At 35.6% G+C, this 20,173-nt stretch overlaps 1 protein-coding gene across 8 annotated transcripts in view; it reads right to left on the bottom strand.

Moving 5' to 3' along the window:
* Positions 1–2,402: 2,402 nt before the first annotated feature.
* Positions 2,403–20,173, bottom strand: part of MAPK9 (mitogen-activated protein kinase 9) — a 51,034-nt gene continuing 33,263 nt past the window's right edge. For 4 of the 8 annotated variants that reach the window (XM_001371225.4, XM_007474174.3, XM_056811716.1 and 1 more), the window contains exons 8-12: positions 17,898–18,080; positions 15,048–15,172; positions 13,211–13,274; positions 11,481–11,552; positions 2,403–9,281 (exon numbers count right to left, since the gene is read on the bottom strand). In XM_001371225.4, the coding sequence (XP_001371262.1) occupies positions 9,139–9,281; positions 11,481–11,552; positions 13,211–13,274; positions 15,048–15,172; positions 17,898–18,080 (587 nt within the window). In that variant the 3' untranslated portion in view covers positions 2,403–9,138. Of the gene's footprint in view, positions 9,287–11,480; positions 11,553–13,210; positions 13,275–15,047; positions 15,173–17,897; positions 18,081–20,173 lie in introns of all 8 variants that reach the window. The other 4 variants (XM_056811718.1, XM_007474175.3, XM_056811719.1 and 1 more) reach the window with 1 other exon arrangement.

Here is a 20,173-nt window from a genome sequence, read left to right as displayed (position 1 = left end):
AAATGAGAAGGTGCAGGCAGGCAGTGCAGTTAAAATCCTTTTCCCAATTGTAATAGACACTTATAGGAGGAGAATAAATTCAAAATAGCAAAAAAAAAATCCAGATCTCTTTTAAAGTTTCCTTCCCCATCCCCAATACTTATCATCCATTTGCATTTCTTTTTGTCAGAGCTCTAAAGTTGATCATGGTGAAGGAGAATTCTGCACAAAATATAGTATGGAGGGATCTCAAATTGGAGGTATTGTAGAGTTTGGGCAGGCCCAAATGCCAAAAGTATGTAGGAAAATGAATCTCCCCTCTGAATCTCAGGATTATTTAAGCTTAAATGCAAGGATCCTGGTACCCAGAAACTAGTGAGAAAAGACACTCCAAAACTTTGAGCTGCTTGAGATAGGTAATGCACTGCTCTTTCATAGAGTGAGCCATGCTTTGTAACAAGTTTACACCTTAAATAAAAGTTAAACAAAAGGAGACCCTGACTGAAGGTAGAGACTTTTTTTTAAGTTGTTTTTTTTTTAAACTAAAGGGTTTTTAAGAGCTATTCTTTGGTGTTCTCTTCCCTAAAGGCAAAATTTGGAGAGAGACAACATATTATTTTTTTTTTGCATATGAAGGAATGGCATTTTTGGGTTGAAAGAAAAAACAGGATTATTTCCCAAAACTGACTTTAAAATCCATTGATTTGTACTCTCTGCCCTCCCTGTGAAAAACCTTGAATAACAACCTTCTAAACTAGGAGTCCAGGTTCAGCTTAAAAAAAAATTTGCTTGAAAATTAGAAGGTGTAGGGTTCTTTTCTCCATGCTGAAAAATGGCTATGGCAGGCTAGAAAAACACATGTGGAGTGTGAAAAGGGATTGGAACAGAAAAATTTTTATGTTACCCTATGTGGGAAAAAAAATGCTTGGGATTGGCAGGTTCTCGTGGCGGCTCTGATCTCCACAAGAGGAGGCTCCAAACTAGGTTGAGAGCAGTGAGGAATGCAGGTTCAAGCAGATGGATGGGAGAAACAGCAGAGCAGGGCAGGAGCGGAGGCACACCCTGCCACTGGACCCTCATGGTAGGTGGTGACCTGACAAACTTACTATTTTTACTGTAAGGCTATCTGCTCAAAAATTTTTGAGACTTTGTAATCGCTTTGTGGTAAGCCAAAAATGTAAAGATTAAAATTAATATACAATAACTAAATATTATATTTTATAAAGTTTTATTAATAATAACTAAAGCAAAAGAAATGCCTGAATTCAGCCCAGTCACAGGTAAAAAAAAAAAGCATGGGAGGAGCTTACATCCACTTAAATACCAATAATGTGATCTCTCCAACATGGAGAGGCGGAGAGATTATAGGGAATTTGGGGAAATACTAAGGACTTCTGGGGAATGAAGTCAAAGGTTCAAAATCTCCATTTGTATAGTTTTCTTAAATTATGAATATGGGAGTGGTTTGGTTACTATGTATTTGCAGGTGAGGGTGGGATTTCCTGAGGTAATAGGCTTGTTATCCCAGGACCTATTTAGAAACAAAGCCCTAGATTCAGGTAGTTGTCTTCCCTTACTTGGGGTATGTTATGTTGAATTCCCCAAGATAGCTGAATTAAAGTGCTTTTGCCAACTTTTTTATATAAATTCCCAGAATAATTCAAAGGTAACAGGAACACCTGCACCCCAGGGAGAAATAATTCACAGAAGCAACTGAGTGTCCTTTTGACTATGTAAACCTTTGTGGTTGTCAATGAGCTATAATTTTATATGCTGCATAATTTTAACTAATTTAACCTGCATTTTGGATTTGGAGCCAGAATATTTAGGTTCACATATCTTCTCTAGTATTACATTTGGGGCCCTGGGCAAGTCTTGTCTCTAGGCCTTGGATTCTTCAACTATAAAATAAAAAAGTTGGTCTAGAGGATGAGGTTCCTTCCAGCTTTAAAGGGATAATCCTTTACAGATAATTTAAATTTGATATAGTTCAATAAACATCTTCTTTTGAGGGAGAGGCAGAGATGGTAAAGGAGAAAACTAAGTTGGGTTTGGTTATTGCATTTCAGTGAGAAATCAATATCAGTTTGTTTTGGAGTAGGGTTCAGTCAATCAGTATGGCTTACTTCTGGTTTTTTGGTTCATTGCTTGGTGGAAGTTCTGCCTTAAGCAGTTTAATAATCATTACAACTCCTTTAAAAGGATATGGAGGTATTATTATAATTTGCCTATTTTCATCAGTTATTCTGGTAAAAAAAAAAGGAATGGTGGCTGATACTAATGACTACAATAAGTTTTGGGGATCCTTTATAAATTCAAATTATCCATGCAATCCATGGCCCACATTATCACAGATAAAGGTAAACATTCTGGACCTTGAACTTTGAGGAGGAGCTAAAACAAACAACACAGACAGCTGAATGTTTGCCATTCAAATATTTATTTTTTTAACAGTTTTTAGTAAGATAATTTACTTCTTTAAAAAGGCTTTTAAGAAATAAAATTTCATATGATATAGCTAGCAGTTCAAACTTAACTATTGACAACATTCTTTATGAGACTCTAGCCTACTTTAAAATCAAATGAAAACAAGGAAATACAACTGCCATCAGTAAAAAACAACGTGTCTTAAGTGGTAAAACTTGAAATTGTATCCAGCATGAGACAAAATCATCAAGGCCATCACATAAAACATTTTTGTTCTGAACAGGCAACAAGAATGACAAAATGGCAGCATCATTGAAGCCCAGTGGAATAGACAATATAGGCCACTTCATGTAACTCTACAGGGTTTACAGACTTCAGAGCACACATCATTCCTTTTGAAATCACAAACTGTAACCAAAATAAAGTCAAAAATTCTGAATACAAATTAATTGGTATTAGGGCTTAATACTATATCTGCCCAATAGCCCCCTCCTCAATTTGCTCACTGATTAAAATACACTGAGATGAGCTGAACTATTCAACAACAAAGTGCATTTTATACAAAAGTCAGAGCCAAACATAGAGTGTGATAGTAAAGCAAAAGCTGGTGACTCCCAACTGCCTCCCCCTGCTTCAGAAAAGAAGGAATAGATGATTCCTCAGGTCCAAACTTGGATTCTAAGAAGTATTTATGTCAAACTCAATATCAACTTCAAGGGAGGAGTCTAGTAATGTGCCTCAGGTTATTCTCACAGAATCTGACTCACAAAAATAGGCCACTGTCTCCAGGCATACTTTGTTCAATATTTTTATTTTGATTTGAGTGAAGACAAAGGACGACATGCTCACCAAATCAATGGATGGACAAATCATCCACAAATTTGGGAAGGAGATAAAATGATGGTTGAGAAATGATCCAAAAATATCCCCACAGGCTGGAAGACTAGGCTTACAAATTAAAATGTTCTGCACTTAGAATAAAAAATAGCAACTGCACAAGTATAATGCTAGAGAGACTAGCTTAACACCATTTCACATTAAAAAAAAAAAAAGAGCTGGAGTTTTGGGTAATTGCAAGCTCAATATGAGTCAAAAGTGATATGGCTGCCAAAAATAGCTAACAACAACCTTAGGAACTTTATTAATTTAAGCATAGGGTTCAGAACAAGAGTCTTGCTAAACTCTAAATAGCTGACATGTTTTAGCTTTTAGCTTTAGGTGCCATATTTTAAGAAGGACACTGACAAAATGAAGTGCATCAAGAGAAAGTCAACCAGGATATGAGGGGTGTAATTAAGTAGAATGTAATCAAGTCATAAGAAGACTGGCTCGGGGAAGGGAAGAAGTGTTGAATTTTTTCAAATATCTGCAGGACTATCATATGGAAGATGGATAGGACTTAATTTCAGACAGCTCCAAATAGCAGAATCAGAATCACTGGGCGAAAGTTGTGGAGAAGTAGATTTTGGTTCAACATATTTAAAGCAATTAGAAGTGTTGAAACTTGGAACAGGCTGGCTTGTGAGGTAGTACGACATCAGTCACTGGAAATGTTCAAATAGAGGATAGATGGGCCCATTGTTGAGGATATAATAAAGGGGAATTCTTGTTTAATTAGAGGTTGGACTAGATGAGCTCTAAGACATCTTCCAACTCTTGAGATTCTATGAAATTCAAACATGGGGCACAAAGTCAAAGGCATATCATTTTCACTAGAATTAAAGATGACACATGGGGAAATTTGGGGGGAGAATAGAGAAGGTGACACTTAGAAGAGCAAAAATTTAAAGTGATTAGGTGAAGAATAAATTACATACTCTAGTTTGTCAAAACCCCATAATGAACATGGTCTTTAAATGTGTAGTTACACTTTGCTTTGTTTTCATGAAGCTTTACAATTAAGATTAAAGCTCGTCCCCTTGTAAGCTTGCAGCTATTAAGTCATAGACAGAAAAAGATAAAGGAAAGGGGACACCTGACCTGCAGTGAGTTTCCTTCCTTTGCTCTTCAATAAGAACCCCAGTTGGCCCTGGGGGCTAGAATAAGGACTCAGAAAATCTTCCTTTGTGGGGAGTAGTGAAAAATGAAATCATGAGGTTCTAGCAGATTCTCCGCCCTCCTGCTTTGAACAACCAGATATCTCTGAAACAGCCTTTCCCCAGAACCATAATAAAGAATGAGAGGCTACAAGTCTGTAGGCATGTATGTGTGTTCATTTCAAAAAGTTCTGAGCAGAGAATCAATAGATCTGGGATCTAGTTCTGGTTCTGTTGCAGTTTAAACAGAGATGTGGTCTTGAATTGAAATCAATTAATCTCGGGCCTTGGGTGTCCTCATCTTTAAAATGAAGGATTTGAATGAGGTGACTTAGACGCCCTTTCCAGCTTTAATTTTCTCTGACCAAGAAAAAGTCAGCAGCAGCTACTGTGTCACCATCTGACTTCTCTCTGTGCACAATTAAAGAAAATGACCACATCTGTCTTTAAAGCCTTTTTTTTTTAATTGAAAAGTGGCAGCAATGACCTGAGTAGTATATACAAAAAAATATAGGGGCCATGACAGAAACTAACAGGGAGATAGACCATAGCTCTACGTTCCATTGATAAAATCAAGGAAAATGTGTATCAACATAATGGTTTTCTAAAGTCTATAATTATATTTTCACAAAATAGAATCAGTAATAACTATGTCAATGCAGTAATTTCATTTTGGGGATCATGTCTGATTAAAATTCTGAAATAAACACCTTATGAAAGGGAACTAATGCTTAAATTCATCACACACAATCAGAAAGTTTTCTGGACCAGATCAAACAGCTAATTTCTGGATGAATTTTTTTTTTTCAAATTGAAAAAAAGCATGGTTTGTTTTATCTGGAATTGGACTTTTAATCTTCAAGCAAAAATAATTGAGAAATCTACATCATGCTTATAATTAGATATTTTCCCCTCCTTATTTTAAAATAAGATAGATACTATATTTATTTATCCGGGATGGTAAGGGGTAGTTCTGCCCTTCCCTTTCAAGCCTATGATGCTATGTTAAAAGCATCCTAAAGTACCTCAAAAAGAGAAAATGAAATGGTTCATATGCAAAACTGCAAGCACCATTAGGGTTTTTAAGCAGCAAGTCCTAAACACAAATGACAGCTAACAAGCACTCCATTGGTCACAGTCTTTTAAGGAGGCTTCACCTGGAAGGGGGTAGGGGGCTACACATTGTGAGTGTGTGCGTATATGAGTCTATTCTTGGAAATCTATTAGGTCACAATCTGCTGCTACAAATCTGCCACCTATACCTTTCAATAAAGGTACAAATAAAGGGATCTTATTTAAAAATTTGGCCTCAGGAGTTCTCATTGATTCAAATGGAGAGACATTTTATTTTTTACATGATAAGTACTTAGATAAATCCATTTACTTTGGGGATGTACAATCTCAAAGATTATCTATATTAATTACCAAGACGTATGTTTGGTCATGAGTGACTATGACCAGATTTAGTGTAGCCATCATACAAGTTACTCAGATGAACTTGTCGCAAAGGACAATATTAAACCAAGGTTACATTCAGAATTCCACAGATAAAGAGTTTTCTCCCCTAGCTGTTATTCCATTATACTGCTCCGAAATTCACATGCCAATGATTAGGGCCAAGAAAAACCACTGTTTAAAACATAAATCTGTATTTCAGATTTCCCTGGCCCTTGCTCTTACAGTCTAAGCTCCTTGAGGGAGGGCGCATGTGTCTCATTTTGTCTTTGTGCCCCTATGCCAAGATTTGTGCCCTGCACATAGTACACACTTAATGTTTGTCAAGTTGACCTGCTACTATGCTCCAAGAGCTTTCCATGCTTGGGAATAGGCAAGTGAAATGTGAACAGAACTACTGTTCTCTTTTGGGCTAAAAATTGAGCCAATTTAAAAAAAATCCAAATTTCGAATTCCAAGATTATTCTAAGTTACCTTTGTTCTAAGAACGCTGTCCCCAAAGGATTACGTCAACAAGACAAAGAACAAAAAGATATGCAAAATTTGTAATCTGCTATCCAACTTTAATAACTGTCAAAAAAGGTCAAACTAGAATAATTCACATTGTATGAGAACCAGGTCAGTCAGCCCAGGATCTGGGGAATAGGATGAGGTGAGGTATCATTATGAAAAAAATATGTTGCCTCCAGCACTGGGGTCTTAAGTTTTAGATCTGCCACGTAGAGCAAATTCACAGAATTCTACCACAATGGTAACATATAAGAAGAAAGATGATGTCAATAGAAATCATCCAAATCATAGTAGGCTTTGTCAATGAAACATCTGGAATTGCATCTTAAAATAAATGGGCAGTGGTATAATTTACAGACAAGTTACAATGGATTCCACTCACAAATATCCTTTGGTAGGTGGTAGGACAAAGTGCCCTCTGAAGCTTCAGGGTTCAGACAAACTTCCAAAACAAAAAAGTTACCAAAGTGTCATCAATTTTTTTAAAGTGCATTTAAAAAAAGAGAAATGTAGGCATGTGGATTTGTTGCTCTTCAAATAAGAAATGTTAAGAAAAGGGCTATCTTAATATAAAGTGAGATCCTTTCCCCCCCTCAAATACATTAAGTACAATTGATGATAACTTTTTATACTGGCTATTTCTGTTGGAATCCTAGTCACCAAAGTGTTTATTCTTGGCTGAATTTGTTTGCTTTGTAACATTTGATACAGAATAAATGATTTCAAGAGATTCATGTAAGTTTGTTTTCCTTTCCACAAAAGGCTCCAGTTTCCAGTGATAAGACCAACCATACAACATAACCGGTGTAGACAAAATCTCATCTTTACACAGTATTTATACAGACTTTTTCTTACTAAAATACTTCCTTGAAACACATTCTGCTAAATGCTCAGTTCGAATAACTTCCCAAATGACTAAAAAACAAGATATTAGTTTGTGAAAACAAGCTCTTGAGGGAGAAAAATTATGAGCAACATAATTGAAATGCAATTGTTTTTAATTCACTCCATTTCTGCAATGCCATTTAGATACTCAGTGTCTTAATGAACTTTGACATATATTGGTATGTGTGTGTATACACACACACACAAACACACACACACACACACACACACACACACACACACACACACACACACAAACAAATTAATAATATCCAAAGTATCTCTTTCAGGTGAGCAGTTTAATTATGAGTTAAAAATCTCTTACCAGTTTATTAACTGTAGTTCAGCATGCCTCCTCAAGTCCCAAAGTCATATTTCAATAATTATTTTGCTAGTTAAAAAAAGGCAACTCCCAAGACAGATTTCCTTTGTATACTTTTCAGAAAAGTTAACAAAAAAAGCCAGAACTTTCTAAAAAATATTCTAAGCATCTTCCATTTAGAAATATGACAAAATATGAAATGGGAATAATAATGTTTTTCTTCATTTAGAATAGTCAATTTGACTTTTCACATAAAAAGTAGGCATTTGCTGTATCATTTTAAAATCTGCAAATATCTTCTACACATGATCATATCTGAACCTGGAGACATGTACTATGTGGATTACTTTCTGCTTTTAACAGGTAAAGAAACTAAGGATCAAGAATCTTAAGTGATTTGCCACATTCATGTGTGTGCCTGTAAGCATCAGAGGCAGGATCAGAAACCAGGTCTTTCTGACTCCCCAAGTCCAGCACTCTGTCCTCCCTGATATAATGTTGCAAAAATCTACTCTAAGCATCAGTGATGAAGATAATAGATTTAAGAATTCATGTGCCATCATACTTTTGTGAATAACTGTAACAATATGTATTGAGAGATATAAATCTCCTTAAAGCACTGCAAACTTAGATATCTAGAGCACTAGCAGATCAGGGATAAGTAAAATGGACAGGCTTTTAAAAGTCAATATGTGACTTTGCATATAACAAAACATCCTTTGGCATAATGAAGAGTCAAATTTACAAATCAACACAGGACAGAGCAATTTAAGAAGAACGAACGTTCCTGTAAATATTTTTGAGTAGTGGTCAACATCAACATCAACATATATATAGATATACATATATATATATACACACATATTACAATAATTCATCCTCAGCCTTGAATGCCATAAATTCATGGAAAGCAACTGCTTTTAAAAAATGATTTAATATATACTTTTAAAATGCCTGTTCTCCTGAAAGAAAAAAGTCATAGAATGAAGCATACTATGATAGAGAGCAAAATAGGCAACAATAGCTGATTACCTCACAGGACTATTTATTTCTCCTATGTAGACACCACATTACTCAGCAGGAATAAGAAATGACTTGGAAAAAAGATACTGTCTGGAGCATCACTGGACTCCTACCTGCCATGTATCTGAATGCTAGACAGGCCAGAAAGTAAGGCCAAATAAATAAAGCAAGCTTCTGATGGCACCTGAGTATAAGCCCAGAAGTTTGCTAAAGATACATGGTCACTGCTGATATCACAATTCTGTTTTCCTCCCCACCTACTATCACTGCTCACCTGAAATATTCTATGATTGGCTTGTGATTTTTGTTTTTGTTGTCAGACATTGCATTGCTTTCATTTTTATAACATCAAGCAGGCAATCAAATTACAGCTGAGTAAGAACACAGGCATTGCACTGACTAGGACATGCAGAACATGGAGTTTCTCTGCTTGGTTCCATGAACTTACAAGCATGGAATCAAGAGTTCTTTTCCAACTGCAAGTTAGCAATTTTTAACTCATCATCGACAACCTTCAATGGGTCCTGTCAAGGCATCCAGGCTGCTGTCTGTATCTGAAGCCAATGTCTGCTCTGTTGACATGGATGAAATATCATTGATAGATGAGGACTGAGAAGGAGTGGTGTTGCTATTTACTGCTGCATCTGTGCTAAGTAAACCAAATATAATAAAATCTGAGGCAAGACATTGCTACAAACACAAGCAAAAAAGTGAAGGTTATGGACAAATTAGGTTTATTTCACTTCCCCTTTATGACAATTCCCTAATTCCAGTTTTGGAGACAGGAAAACAATCTTAAGAAGTAGTTAATCAGTGGGATGTAGTTAGTCAAAATTAACTTTTAAAATCTTTTCCCAAGTTCTCCCCTTTTTTTAATCCTCAATCTCTTCAATCCCCTAGATTCAATGTCTTTTTTTTTAAAAACCTTTACATTCCAAGAGTCAAAACTATGCATTGTTCAAAGGCAATTGGGGTTAAGTGACATGCCCAGAGCCACACAGCTAGGAAGTATCCGAGGCCAGATTTAAAACCAGGATCTCCTGTTTATAGTCCTGGCTTTCAAGCCACTGAGTCACCCAGCTGCTCCCCAAAATCAATGTCTTTTCAGACATTTTCTTTTTCTTTTTCAATAATCTAGAATCAAACATATGTCCACATATCAGGCTGGGGCCCAGATCTGGGATTTCATTGTAATTGCTTCTACCAATGCAAAGTAGTTCCAGTAACCCCTTCTAAAGACTTGCTTAAAGCCTAAGAGGCTGAATGCCTTTCTCAGGGGCACAAAGCCAGGATGTATCAGACTTAATCCCAGGCTTTATTGGTCCTCTGCTTATCATGCTGCCTCTTGATCATATAAGAGTAGACATGATTATTTCAAGCATGCCTAAAAAGAAAATCATTGTGTTTGTCCAAATATCACCATTCTTAATAAGGCTCATGGAAAATCAGCATTTGAAATTCATCAGGTGTATTTTCTCTACCACTGGGCTTTACCCAAAAAGCACCACCTCTAAGATTAAAGTTTAGTAAAAACAACAGCATCAAAGACTAGTCTGCACCAAAGAAAAATGATCATAAGGGCCAGGGGCCTGGGATTTAAAAAAAACATAAGGGCAACATTTAAGTTTCTTATGGTACAACAGAATATTTCATTCTCAATGTTCAGTTGTGTAAGATTTAAATCAATATCAATAACTCCAAGTATTAAATTTTATGAGATTTATTAATAATCACTTGAAGTAGAAGAAATAAAAGGACAAAAGTAGAAGCCTGAGTAAAACCCGCCTTCCCAGTCGCGATCAGGGGGAAAAGAGACTAAGAGGTGGGGTTACATCAAAATATATCCTCCCTAGGTAAGGACGTAGATAAACTCATAAATAGGATGCTGGGATTTAGAGTCCTAGGGAGCAAATTCTAATTATACAGTTGTATGACCTGGCCTGACCAGAATGAAAATGCCCTGGATGAATAGAGTTCCCCCAATTCTCAAATCATGGTTATTCTTAAGTTACACTGTGGTACACTAAGATACACTGTGTATCTTAGAACATTATTTGTTGATTTACAAGGAAATCAAAAATGAAAATTCATCAATGTATTCTTCATACATACTCTTTTGTACACTGGTAGTGAGGCTGGAAGAGGGAAAGTCAGATCACAGTTACAAGCTTGTATGTATATTGTTGCTCATTTCAGTTGTGTCTGGTTCTTTGTGACCTCATTTGGGGTTTTCTTAGCAAAGATATTAGAGCCACTTCCTTCTCCAGGTCACTTTATTACAGATGAGAAAATGGAGGCAAACAGAATTAAGTGACTTGCCCAAGGCCACACAGCTAGTGAGTAAGGTCATATCTGAATTGGGGTCTTCCTGACTCCAGGCCTGGTGCTCTCTCCACTGCACTACCTAGCTTCCACTTGTATGTAAGAATCTACTGAACCTCTATTTTTCAAAAATGACAAATAATAGTCCACATTTTCAAATAAAGGAGTAGGTCCTTCTTAAGTAGGACTCATAGGTCCCAGGCTACCACTAGTGAAATATATTCATTATTAGTAATTATTTGGAAATTTTGGGCAAAAACACTTAGAGAAAGATTTGTCCTTGGAACAAACTGCTTTAATTTTCTGCTTGGTTTGATTATGTAGTCCTATTTACAGAGAATTATGCATAACTTAGAAGATAACTTTACACTCATCAGAATGAGTAACATGCTAAAAAAGGACAAATACTCCAAAAAAGCCCCCCAAATGCCTAACCTTTGATGATTAACAGAACACACTATTATCATTTAAGTTGTCTAAAGAAGACTACTTGAACTGAAACTATTAAACTAATCACTAACCTGAAGGTTGATCTTTTACCACACCATTCTTGCTTCTTTCTTCCCAGTCCATTACTTCTTTGTATATTAGTTCTTCAAATAGCAATTTAAGGGAAAATAGTTCATTAGTTATTTATATTTCTACAAATTGTTTCAACATCAACTTTCACTACTATAGAAGGCCTTTTTTTGACACGCCTGAATTGAAGAGTCTGTTGGTCTGAAGTCTTATTATGTATCAACTGTGTAGAAGTATGTTCCATTTCAGTGCTGTCACATCACTATGACTATTTAGGTGGACCTTAGACTGGGACACTTTTGTCAGATTTACTTATCTAGAATTAGAGATAAAGTCTAGACTTCTGTATATCATGATAAAAAAAGTATGGAATATAGTAGCAAGCCAATGCTATTTCTAAAAACAATTTAAAATAGTTAACAAAATAATAAAAATTAATGTGAAAGCAATATAGTATTCAAGACAGAAAGTATGCTTTGCAATCAGTAGGACTTGGGTTCAAGGACAACATTTACTACATTCTGGCTGAATGATCCTGGGCAAAACCCTTAATCTCTCAGTGTTCCAGAGTTGCAGAGCAGATAGTGATCCATTTTGTCATAGACAACAACATAAGGAGTTTTCTATACAAATAAAATCATCAGTCAGGCTCAAAATAAAATGCATAAAATCACTAATGGTATATATTTATATGCCAATGAATTTTTCAAAACACTTTAGACAAACTAAATTAAAACTATAAAACTTGAACATTATAGGATTAAATACAAATGAAGTATCCAATGGCTAAACTAAATAATGATTAAGCAGCTATAAAATGTAATGCTTAGCTTTTTATTTTTTATTTATTATTTTATCATGACAAATTTTTGTGCACTTACATACCATGCTAAAGTTTCTTTCTAGTATTCATATACACAGTGTGGCTTAGGGGGATTGAGTTCTACCAAAAAATTTACAAGGCCTCAGTTCTAATCCAAGGCCTTATTCTGACCTACTGAGGAGGAACACTGGGTTTAGGGATGGAAGGCATCTTAGAAATCATTTGGTCCAAGCCCTTCTTTTTATAGATTAGGGATCCAAGAGTTGGAGTGATTAAGTAACTTGCTCATGGATATACAGCTATTAAGCAGCAAAGCTGGAGCCCAAATTTAGGTCATCGGTCTCTACATCCAGTATGATCTTTCTACTAATACTAAGTCTTTGTTACTTCTCAATTTCAGCTAAGTCTTCTGTTTTCTCAGGACCCTGGTTTTCCTTTCTGGAAAATGAGAGCACCAGACTAAATCATCTTTAAGATTCTTTACAATTCCAGATCTAGCCATAAACAGAGAAAGTGTTTTAGGCGTTACTATCATGAAAACATATACTTCAATTACTAACAAAAAAAAAATCTTAAAATTTCTATCAAACCTCTTTAAAGTCTTACAACAATGTCATTTTAGTAAAAATAAGTATTTTAAAACATTTCTTCTTTGCAAAATTAACACATATAAAATGATAAAAAAACACTTCGGAGGATTTGGCTTAGGAAGAATTGAAAACAAAATAGCTAATAAAAACCCATTTCTAACAACTTTCTGATTAACATAAAAATTTGGGGATAAAATATAATTCTACATAGTCCTATGGTATTAGAAAATAAATTAAATGGACACTCAGGCAATTGTGCTGTACACTAAGAAATAATAACATGTCTGTAAATGATGACCAAAATAACTTGTACCGTTACCTTTCCATTCTTCAATAGCATGTTCTCGTTCTTCTAACTGGGCATCATAAATTTGCGGTGGTGGCTAAAAGTAGAATTGGAAAAAACAAATCTGTTTAAAAAATATACGTAAGGAATTCTTAAGAGCCTTTATCAAGTATCTATAAAACAACTACTACATGCAAAGAAGTGAAGGTAGAAAGAAAAAACAGTTTCTGTCCTCAAGGAATTTATAGTCTACTGAAAGGATGCAACTTGGCCATAGGCAAATATAGATCATTAAAGAAGGGAAAGAAGACTAATGATGAGGAGGATCAGAAGAAGCTGATCAGAGGAGGTGACACCTGAGGTGAACTTCAGGAAAGTTAATGACTGTAAGAAGTACAGGAAAGGAAAGAATGCATTTTGGGCATGTGCAAAGGTATGAAGGTAGAAGCGTGCCATTTGCAAAATGGCAAGTAAGTCAGTTTGTCTGGGTCACAAGGCACAAAGGGGAGTAATATGAAATAGTTCTGGAAAGGCTGAGGTCAGATTGTGAAGGGCTTTTGATGCTAGGTTAAGGAGTTTTTAGAATATTCAGTGGCATTAAGGACTCACTGGAGATTCTTGAATAGGGAACTGACAGGGACAGAATTGTTTGTTAGAAAGATTTTTTCTGGGCAGTTGTACAGAGGATGGATTGAATGAGGAGAGATTGGAAGCAATAAGTCCAATTAGGAGGCTACTGCAGTAATCCAAGTGAAAGGTAATAAAGTTTTGAACTAGTGGAGTAGTCAAGTTAGGAGAGATGAAGGGGGGGATGCAAAAGATGTTGGGGAGGTAAAACTGACAAGGCTTGCAACTGACTGGATTTAGAGGATGAAGGTGAATGAAGTGCAGTTTCAATTAAGTGATGAAATCAGAAAACATATTTCTGAGCATTTAGAGATGAATTAAGACATTGAGTGCAGATGGATTTTTGGCGTTTGGTCAAGATGGAGAGGAGAGCTGGATCAAATTAGGGTTGTTTTGGGTTTGTTTATAACTTTGTGAAGAATGGTGGTGCACTTGAAAGAAACAGGGAAACATGGAGGAGGGATGGGTTTAGGGGAGATGATCTCAAGGTTTAATTTGACCACACTGAGCTAGAGGAGTCTATTGAACATTCAAGAGGTAAAGTCTAATAAGCAGCTGGTGATGTAGGAGCAATTGAAGTCTAGAAGAAAGATTAGAGAAGGATGGATAATGCCATTTCCAGTTCTGATCTAAGACGTCAAACATATACATCCCAAACTTAGCATTAGCAGTGGATAGAGGTGGAGGGAGTGGTTAAAAGAATAGAATTAGAGCTCTGCTGAGAAGGGGCAACAGGTATATTGTGGCACCAGCAGATACTCTCTATATCTGCGTAAGAGAAGGCTACTATGTATACCTTTACACCTATATAAGAGGAAGCAACTTTCTGGGCATTCCCCTGACAGTTCTAAATTGAATGAAAAGGATCATCAGTTTTCCTAAGAATCAGAGTTCCAGACTTACATAGTCCCAATTCCTGAAAGTATGCCTAAGCTGCAAATAAATCAGGGACTACCTATACTTATTTAACCATCTATATATGTGGATGTATATACATATGTGTATATATATTATACACTTACACACATACACCCACCCACTCACATGCATGGGAAAGAGGGAGAGAAGGAAGAGAGAGGAGAGAGAAGAGAAAAAGAAGAGGGAAGAAAGAATCAGGAAGGCAGAGAGAGATCTCCAAATAACAGCTTTAAACTTCCTTAACTACTAGGATATTCCTTGCCTCTCTCTATAAAAATCACAGAGGTTAAAAAGATCCATTAGGTCACTTTAAGTCAATACTTACTGCCTCTGCTTCAGCAGGATCATACCAAACAGTAATATAAGGATGTCGTAAGGCTTCATCAACAGAAATTCGCTTGTCAGGATCTATTACAAGCATTTTTGATAACAAATCTCTAGCTTGACTTGCTAGGGAGAAAAATAAAATATATGAAGAATCAGATTTTAATAACTGTTTTCATTTCAAAATTAAACAAAAATATATGATAAAAAGTCAAATATGGCAGCACAGATAAGGAAAGGATCAAAAGCTTAGATTCTGAAATGTCAAGAATAACTTGTTTTAAAACAGTTCCTGATATCAAGATCAAACTCCTACATGCCTTTTAACGAATTAAAGGCAATTCTAGAGTCACTGCAATTTTAAAGCATTCCTTAAGGGAAAAACGCACATCAAATCCTACATGATTGTTATGAGAAATAAGAAAGTGAATGCTTGTGGGGTGGGGTTGTGTGAAGGCCACATGCCCACTCTATTATCTAGAAAGGGCAGCATTCTCTGACAATGAATAAAAGAAAAAGACCCAAAGAGTTGAAATTGTCCTGATTCTTCTGTCTGATTCTTCCTGCTGGGGAATAAAGAAAGAACAAAATCTAAGTGTAATTCCTCTAGCTATTCTCCTCCCCCATGGCTACACAAAACCTTAAAAAGGGTAGGAATTGGGATTATTTCTAAAGTAACCTTCACATAGACTGAAGCAAGGTGAAAACAGTTATTAGCAACCATAATCTATAAATCCATAAGATAGGCCAGAAAAGGAATTTAGTGTTTCTTTACTTTCTCTGAAAAAGATTGCATCAGTCAGTAAGATTGTGTCAGGCACTGTGCTGGGCACTAGGGATGCATAAGTGTAGGTCTTCAACTCTACACAAGGATATTTTATTTTATTTTATTTATTTATTTTTAAAATTTATTTAGTCAATTTAGAACATTATTCCTTGGTTACAATAATCACATTATTTCCCTCCCTCCCCTCCACCCACCCTTCCCACAGCCGACACACAATTTCATTGGGTATTACTTGTGTCCTTAATCAGAACCTATTTCCATGTTGTTGATGTTTGCGTTTGGATTTTATTTAGTCTACCTCCCTAGTCATATCCCCTCAACCCATGTATTCAAGCAGTTGTTTTTCTTCTGTGTTTCTACTCCCACAGTTTTTCCTCTGAATGTGAATAGTGGTTTTTCTCATAGATTTCTCCAAGTTGTTCAGGATCACTGCATTGCCACTAATGGAGAGGTCCATTACATTCGATTGTACTAGTGTATCAGTCTCTGTGTACGATGTTCTTCTGGTTCTGCTCCTCTCACTCTGCATCACTTCCTTAACATGGAATTCCTCCACTTTATTATTCCTTTGAGCACAATAGTATTCCATCACCAACATATACCACAATTTATTCAGCCATTCCCCAATTGAAGGGCATCCCCTCATTTTCCAATTTTTTTGCCACCACAAAGAGCGTGGCTATAAATATTTTTGTACAAGTCTTTTTCCTTATTACCTCTTTGGGGTACAGACCCAGCAGTGCTATGGCTGGTTCAAAGGGCAGACAGACTCTTATCGCCCTTTGGGCATAGTTCTAAATTGCCCTCCAGAATGGTTGGATCAATTCACAACTCCACCAGCAATGAATTAATGTCCCAACTTTGCCACATCCCCTCCAGCATTCATTACTTTCCTTGGCTGTCATGTTGGCCAATCTGCTAGGTGTGAGGTGATACCTCAGAGTTGTTTTGATTTGCATTTCTCTGATTATAAGAGATTTAGAACATTTTTTCATGTGCTTATTAATAGTTTTGATTTCTTTAACTGAAAATTACCTATTCGTGTCCCTTGCCCATTTATCAGTTGGAGAATGGCTTGATTTTTTTGTATAATTGGTTTAGTTCTTTATAAATTTGAGTAATTAGACCTTTGTCAGAGGTTTTTGTTATGAAGATTGTTTCCCAATTTGTTGCTTCCCTTCTAATTTTGTATGCATTAGTTTTGTTTGTACAAAAACTTTTTAATTTGATGTAATCAAAATTATTGATTTTTAAATTGTGATTTTTTCTAGCTCTTGCTTGGTTTTAAAGTCTTTCCTTTCCCTAAGATCTGAAATGTATACTATTCTGTGTTCACCTAATTTGCTTATAGTTTCCCTCTTTATATTCAGGTCATTCACCCATTCTGCATTTATATTAGTGTAGGGTTACACAAAGGTATTTTAAAAAGTAGTTTAGGTAAGAAATTCTAACAATTAAAACTATAGAGAAATAATTTTTAAAAATGAATACATAAGTTAGATTTACATTCTAAAGGCTTTTGCAAACAGCAAGGTTTGTAACCACAAATGGAAAAAGGAAGATTGTGGTTCTCTGAACCACATTTGCATTGGAATTCAAGGATATTAATCTTTTTTTCTATGCTCCCTCTAGGTCAGATTCTGAAGAGGCAAATGATTGGGATGACAGGTAATTTGGTATGGAAACTATATTTAAAATACACTTTACTTCAAGGCTCTGACAAACTGTGAAATTCCTTTGTAGTTAACACATGTACAATCTTTCAAGTTAATTTACAGAGCTTTAAATTTTGCTTGACAGCTTTGAAAAGGCAGCTTTTTGAGAGCAGAATCTCAGCTTGTAGGTACTCATCTTGACTGAATTCTCATTTCTGTTCTTGAAAAGTGGCAAGGTAGCTGAGGAGTCAATTGTTGGTATGATTACAAGGTTTTAATGTATTCTAATGTTATTCTCATTTTACTGGTAAAGTAAACATATCACGTTCCTATTGTAGAATGTAAATATGAAAAATAAAAAACTTCATGTAGATTAGAGAATTCTTTAAGTATAAAAAAAAAGTCTTACTTTTCAGTTTATCTCGTTCAGATTCTGATGGGAATATCCAATCAGGGAAAAGTTCTTCAAATTTGATACCAGGATATTTTGGCCTGTTTTCTACATAATTCCTCACAGTTGGTTGCAATTTCTTCATAAAGTCTGAAGACGGTGTTCCTAACTGCTCAATAACTTTATTCCACTGATCAATATCTGTAGGACCTCTTTAAGAAAATGTAACTGAAATGACCATATTAAACAAAGTATAATCCAAGGGGAAAAAAGCCAAAGTATATTTGTACACATCAACAAGAAATGAATGTGAAGATCCCACTCTGCTATTTAAAAAATATCATCTAAATATGAACACTAAGACTTCCAAGTTCTGACTATTCAAGACAAAGATAACTATAGAGAGCAGTATATAGATTACATGCTAAATGAATAACTTTAAAGGAGAAGTAACAATGTAGCTAGGAACCCAGGTTCTAGTTCTTGCCCTGCCTTTACCTCCCTGAATCTTTTACCTGTCTGGGGCCTTGCTTTCTTTGTTTGTAAAAAGGGAAGTTGGCCCTCTGCAATTCTCTATTTTCTGTAGTCTTCAGATTCAACCTATTGAGCTACCTACTAATACTGCTTTGCCATTCTGGATCCAACGAGGTAGTTTTCTTGTGACTGAAGATTAATGCTTAGGCCCAAAACTGAGATTAACTCAGAGTTTTTGTTTGGGCTTTTTTTTAGGACAGAGTGGAGTGGGAGGAGATGACCAGATCTGTTAACTGGTGTAGAAAATTAATGGTGAAGAAAGTCCTGCCAAAGGCAGATAAGGCATTTGCTTCATAACATACAGTCTTAATAGAGATGCCTGAGGCACTAAGAAGTTAAAAGATTTGCCCAGGGTCCCTCTGCCAAGTATGTGACAGATGCAGGACTTGCATCCTGGTTCTTCTGCCTCTGAGAATGACTTCCAAACCTCTACTGCCAGGATGCTTCTCAGAATTTTTGGTTAACTTTCACTAAAAGTTAGGGAAAATACATCATTGTGGGTTCCAAAGACTATGACAATGGAAATAGAATGACAATAGTAACTCTGGCTGCTTCTTAGTAATCTCTTATTATTGTTGCTAACAAAAATAACAGTATATACTCATGGCTTATGGTTTATTTCGTGGTATATAAAGCCCTTCAAACATCCTACTGCACAGAATTCTTGGAACAATCCTATGATGGACAAGGATTGTGGATTGTATTTCAAAGGTCAAAGAAATTGAGGCTCAGGAAAGCAAAGTGACTGTCCCAAGGTTATAGACCTACTGAATGACCAAGATGAGACTCAAATGTGTGACTCTCAATCCAGTGTAATATTACAGCCAGCTCCTAAAACAATAAGAATCTATAAATTTGAGGTAGGTAGGTGGTATATGGATAGAGAGCCAGGCCTAGAGTTTGGAGAACATGAGTTCAAATTTGACCGCAGGCACATCCTAGTTGTGTGACCCTGGGCAATATACTTAACTCTGTTTGGCTAGTCCTTGTCTTCTATCTCAGAGTTGTTATAAGATAGAAAATAAGAGGTTTTTTTTTAAGAGTCTTTAAATTTATATTATATTTCATTTTTCAGTTAAACTAACTGTGTCAGGAAAACCTAAATGCTTAATGTATTCTTTTTCAAAGCACACTGGGACTACTTTTCCTCTCAGTGCCAAGTTATTTTTTCCCTTACAATAATACTATTACTGATCTTATAGAATTGTGAAGTTTAACCTAACTGCTAAAACTTTTAAAGTTGCTATAAAGTACCATTTTTAAAATTTCTACATTTTCTAAAATTTCAATTCTCACTTAAAGTACAAAATAAGCTAAGGCATAAAATGTACAAAAATAAAGGTGACTGATAAGCAGAATATTAATTCACCTATTAGAAGACAAAACACTTTAATTGTTTTGTATGTTATGTAAAATTTTTACTTAATTATTGAAATAGGTGAACTTGAGATAGGGTATAATTGCTTACTTAGAAATCCTGAAATAAAACACAGCATCTGACTTGACAGTAAGTATTTATAAAGTAGATGATACACAAAAATATTCATAAAGCCAGCCTCAATGAAACCAAACCCCCTCGAAAACAACATCTGTTGCTTAAGAATTTACTCTATCCACTTCATCTGGAAAAATCACTCCAATAAAAAGACAAGAGAAGGTAGATTGACATAATGTATAAGATACTGAAGACACAGACTGATTAATTAGAAAAAACATAAAACATCTGTCAATTGACAAACTATTTTAATAATTTTTTAAAA

The sequence above is a fragment of the Monodelphis domestica genome, chromosome 1 (assembly GCF_027887165.1).
Source record: "Monodelphis domestica isolate mMonDom1 chromosome 1, mMonDom1.pri, whole genome shotgun sequence".
Classification (NCBI taxonomy): Eukaryota; Metazoa; Chordata; class Mammalia; order Didelphimorphia; family Didelphidae; genus Monodelphis; species Monodelphis domestica.
Note: the sequence above shows the minus strand (reverse complement) of the source record. Positions and strands in the feature narration are given on the sequence as shown.